The sequence below is a fragment of the Engraulis encrasicolus genome, chromosome 20, assembly GCF_034702125.1.
Source record: "Engraulis encrasicolus isolate BLACKSEA-1 chromosome 20, IST_EnEncr_1.0, whole genome shotgun sequence".
Taxonomy (NCBI): domain Eukaryota; kingdom Metazoa; phylum Chordata; class Actinopteri; order Clupeiformes; family Engraulidae; genus Engraulis; species Engraulis encrasicolus.
The window spans coordinates 12,020,253-12,025,252 of NC_085876.1; the positions used below are offsets into that span (position 1 = coordinate 12,020,253).

General features: G+C 46.7%; 1 protein-coding gene across 1 annotated transcript in view; it reads left to right on the forward strand.

Annotated features, from left to right (window-relative positions):
* scin (scinderin) overlaps window positions 1-5,000 on the forward strand; it is a 36,432-nt gene that overhangs the window by 3,863 nt on the left and 27,569 nt on the right. The window contains exons 2-3 of the mRNA XM_063185416.1: window positions 3,028-3,182; window positions 4,570-4,731. Of these exons, the coding sequence (XP_063041486.1) occupies window positions 3,028-3,182; window positions 4,570-4,731 (317 nt within the window). The remainder of the gene's footprint in view (window positions 1-3,027; window positions 3,183-4,569; window positions 4,732-5,000) is intronic.

The following is a 5,000-nucleotide window of genomic DNA, read 5'->3' on the forward strand; positions in this document are numbered from 1 at the left end:
GAGGGGCAGTAAAAGAGTGACAGGAAGCTGTTTCTGTATGAAAGTGAAAAGCAGAACGACAAATGCAATGATAGACAGACAGAAACAGAATGACAGAAAGGCAGAACCAGAAGTGGTAGAAAGAAAGAGTATGGAGGAAATGGGGAGAGGAGAGAATGAAGGGGGGGTGACTTTGAGGTTGAGAAAGAAAAAGGGATGTTAGAGGCACCAGAAGTGGTAGAAAGAAAGAAGGAGAGAATAATACAGAGGAAATGGGGGGAGGAGAGAATGAGTGTGTGTGTGAGTGTGTGTGTGTGTGTGGGGGGGGNGGGGGGGGGGGGGGGGGTGTTGACACTGAGGTTGAAAAAGAAAAAGGGATGTTAGAGTTATATAAAATAGAAGTGTAAATAGCCTACACTTACAGATGTAATTAGTCTGCAACACTAGCAGCATAAGATGACAGAAATGAAGAGTAAACAGTCAGTGTAGCAACATATGGGGGAAGTGAGAAATTGAAATGAAGTTATTTTTTAATAAACAGTTTACTGTAACACTTGAAGTGCGTTTGCGTGTGTATGATGTGCGTGTGTATGCGTGTGTTTGTACAAAATTAGAACTTGACTGCTGAGCATAAAACATATGGTGAATATAAAAGAATAGGCCACACAAGCAGTAGCGGAACAATTGCACAAAGGGCCCCAGGGCAATACACGGATAGGGCCCCTCGTACAGCCCAACAAGGTCATTACAGGGCCCCCACCATCAATACGGAAGGGTGCTGGGCTCAGGGACAAATGCCCTGCCTCTGCTTGCCCCCTCTATAGCTCCGGCCCTGCACACAAGAGATGATGTCAGCATTAGTTCTGGCCAAGCCATGGTAATCAAGTGCAAGCTGCCTCTGATCTGCCTCTGGTTATTATATTACATTACACTACATTACAGCTATCCAAAGAGCCTTACAGATATTACAGAGTATTGTTTACAGTCCCTGGAGCAATGTGGGGTTAGGTGCCTTGCTCAAGGGCACTTCACCCATGGATGGAGGTGTAGGGGGAGGTGCGGGCAGGATTCGAACATGCAACTCTGTGATCTTCAGTCCAACTCCCTAACCATGACACTACGGCTGCTGATCACCTCCTCACCTCTGATGGGTCACATTCAACACATTCAGGGGCTGGTTAAACGTATATGGATATTTTTAAATGCTGCTATTATTATCGGTGTGTGTGTGTGTGTGTGTGTGTGTGTGTGTGTGTGTGTGTGTGTGTGTGTGCGTGCGTGCGTGCGTGCGTGCGTGCGTGCGTGCGTGCGTGCGTGCGTGCGTGCGTGCGTGCCTGTGTGTGCCTGTGTGTGTGTGTGTGTGTCTGTCTCTGTGTGTGCATGCATGTGTACATGTGTGTGCAAAATAACTTGACTTTTGAACATAAATACAACTGAGGAGTTCCAACATATGGTGGATGTGAAAGAATAGGCCACACAAGAGCTGCAGAAATCTAGTGTCAGCATTTGGCTCTGGCCAGGCCATACAAGTCAAGTGAAAGAGAGGCAGACGGTGTGATAGGAAGTTTATGGGAGGGATCATTTTCATTTTTTAAACAAATCAGTCATTTTTTAAACAATTTACTGAAGCACTTGCCGTAAACACTTGCATCACATTTGGTTCCTATTGATATTAACTTGTAATGTTGAATCAAATAAAGTGTCTCCACTCACAACTAACCACTTACACAAGTCTGTAATGCTCAGAACTCTCTTTTTCTCAATTGCGCTCTTATTCTCTTTCTTAATCTCTTTTCCTCTGCCCCCCATCTATCTATCTATCTATCTATCTATCTATCTATCTATCTATCTATCTATCTATCTATCTATCTATCTATCTATCTATCTATCTATCTATCTATCTATCTATCTATCTATCTATCTATCTATCTATCTATCTATCTATCTTCTCTCTCTCACACACACACACACACACACACACACACACACACACACACACACACACACACACACACACACACACACACACACACACACACACACACACACACACAGTCCTCCACTTACTGTAGTTGTGCGTCCTCTATGAATTCTTTATGATCTGATTGGGTGTTAATGGACTTCCTGTCCAGCGCTCCCCATGGCAACCACTTCTAATGATGCTATTAGCCCGTTTGCTAGGAGGCACTTAGACACTTAAGGAGAGAGAGAGAGAGAGAGAGAGAGAGAGAGAGAGAGAGAGAGAGAGAGAGAGAGAGAGAGAGAGAGAGAGAGAGAGAGAGAGAGAGAGAGATTGTTTGTGTGTGTGTGTGTGTGTGTGTGTGTGTGTGTGTGTGTGTGTGTGTGTGTGTGTGTGTGTGTGTGTGTGTGTGTGTGTGTGTGTGTGTGTGTGTGTGTGTGTGTGTGTGTGTGTGTGTGTGTGTGTGTGTGTGTGTGATAGGACCGAGTGGCAAACCAAATAATGTCCATAAGTTTGTGACGGTCTAATTACAGTTTTATGAACTGATAAAGCTTGACCTCCATTTATTTCACTCATTTATTGACTCATTTATTTTTCAGTAATTTTGCAGTGATCTCTACTATGAATATGTGTATTGTGTATCAGATTTGGTTAAGAAAAGATGCTGCGGTGCTCCGTGTTCAGGCTTTGCTAATTTGCTAAACAATGGATGGTGCCAGTACCTACAACAGGGCTCAGGACGTACTATGGGAGCTGGTGGTTGAGATGTGGGTCTCCATTACACTGTATGCATCGAGAGGCGGGTCCTTTTAGATGATTTTGTCCTGGGCCTGGTCAAAGCTGTCAGCGGCCCTGACCATGCTTGTGGGACTTTGCATGATCTAAAGCTACAAACGTACAGCAGTGGCGAGTGTAATTTCCAGAGGAAGGTGACGTTTAAAGGCCATCCAATGGCAGCCAGTTAGGAGGCACCACATGACACAAACTTTAACTTTACAAACATTGTTCATAAAGGGGGCACCTGCCAGGTGTAGTGCCCGGGGGCACCACTGTGTCTTAATACGGTCCTGTGTTTACCTGGTCCACAGGTAGCGAGTGCTCCCAGGATGAGAGCACGGCGGCGGCCATCTTTACCATCCAGATGGACGACTTCCTGGGGGGCAGGCCGGTGCAGTACAGAGAGCTGCAGGGCCACGAGTCCACCACCTTCACCAGCTACTTCAGAGGAGGCATCACATACAAGGTGAGAGGGGGAGAGAGAGAGAGAGAGAGAGAGAGAGAGAGAGAGAGAGAGAGAGAGAGAGAGAGAGAGAGAGAGAGAAAGAGAAAGAGAAAGAGAAAGAGAAAGAGAGAGAGAGAGACCTTTAAAAAGCCTTTTAGCACAGTACAGCCACTGCCCAAAAGCAGACCAACAACCCCCCTATATGTTCACAATCAGCTCTCCGTCCCCCCCAACCTCACACAACACACCCCCCACACATCAAACGTTTGAAAATTTCTCTGAGAGAGAGAGAGAGAGAGAGAGAGAGAGAGAGAGAGAGAGAGAGAGAGAGAGAGAGAGAGAGAGAGAGAGAGAAAGGGAGAAAGAGATAATGCAGATACTATAGGAGAGAAGTTGATGAGAAGATTGTCACTCGTGTGCGTGCGCGTGCCTGTGTGTGTGTGTGCCTGAGATGGGATGACCAAATGTCCAGCATAGGTTTTTGTGTGTGAGTCATAATGACACGCTGCATGTGCGTGTGGTGCTATGGTCTAATCACAAGGCACTGTGTTTGTGTGGGTGTTTTGCGTAGACCTTTAGGACCTCAACAACCCTGACAAAGTTGTGAAAATGCTGACAATGAAAATAGAAATATAAAGTTGAGTTGGGGGAAGGGACGAGGTTGTGTGTTCCTGTATTTTAAGTTTGGTAGTTCAATGGTATCTTTGTGAAACAACAAATAATATATACTTGAAACACTGTTCAGTTTCACATTGTATATTTTTCATTGTGAATGAATGTGACGAAATTTCACACTACATGTACAGTAACTGTAGGCCTAGTGTAGTGTCTGTCAGCAGCGGATGAGTCAGAGAAGTATAAATAAAACCATAGTTATAAGCAGAAGTGTGGCATGGAGGAAAGGGAAAAATGGGGAAAACACATCGTTACTCACACACGCACTCCGACACACACTCTGACACACTCCCACAATCCAAGTGTGTGTGTTTGGCGTGTTGGTTGGTGAAGTGGCGTCAGGATTCCATCATGTGGTTACTAATGACCTCACCGTGTGTGTGTGTGTGTGTGTGTGTGTGTGTGCGTGCGTGCGTGCGTGTATTTGTTTGTGTGGTTTGTGTTATGTCCGGGCCGGGTTCCATCACTAACGACCTGGCTGCTCACCATCACACACACACACACACACACACACACACCTTAACACACAGGAACACACACAGTCACTCATCTTGTATGTTTATGTGTGCGTGCGTGTATCTTGTCCAAGCCGCTGTCATTGTATACAGGTTCCATCATACCGTATGTTGACTAATGACCTCACCGTGTGTGTGTGTGTGTGTGTGTGTGCGTGCGTGCGTGCGTGCCTATGTGTGCGTGCGTATGTGTGCGTGTGTGCGTTTATCTTGTCCAGGCCGGTGGCGTTGCGTCCGGGTTCCAGCACGTGGTGACCAATGACCTGGCTGCTCAGAGGCTGTTCCACATCAAGGGACGCCGAGTCGTCAGGGCAACAGAGGTGCCCCTGGAGTGGGCCAGCTTCAACAAGGGAGACTGCTTCATCATTGACCTGGGAGCTGTAAGACACACACACACACACATGCATGCACACACAGACACACACACAGACGCACGCACGCATGCACGCTATAAGGGCCAAAACATACCAAGGCGGACGGAACGGTCCCGGGACGAACGCAGTCTTTCTGCTTAGTTTTGGCCGGCGTGTTTTTCTCTGCCTTTCACACTGACAGCATCGACGTGCGCGGCCAGTCCTATTCAAAACCCTCCCCACAGCCAAAGCTAGCATGCTACTTTGCCATTCATTTGAATGAGACACCGACGGTC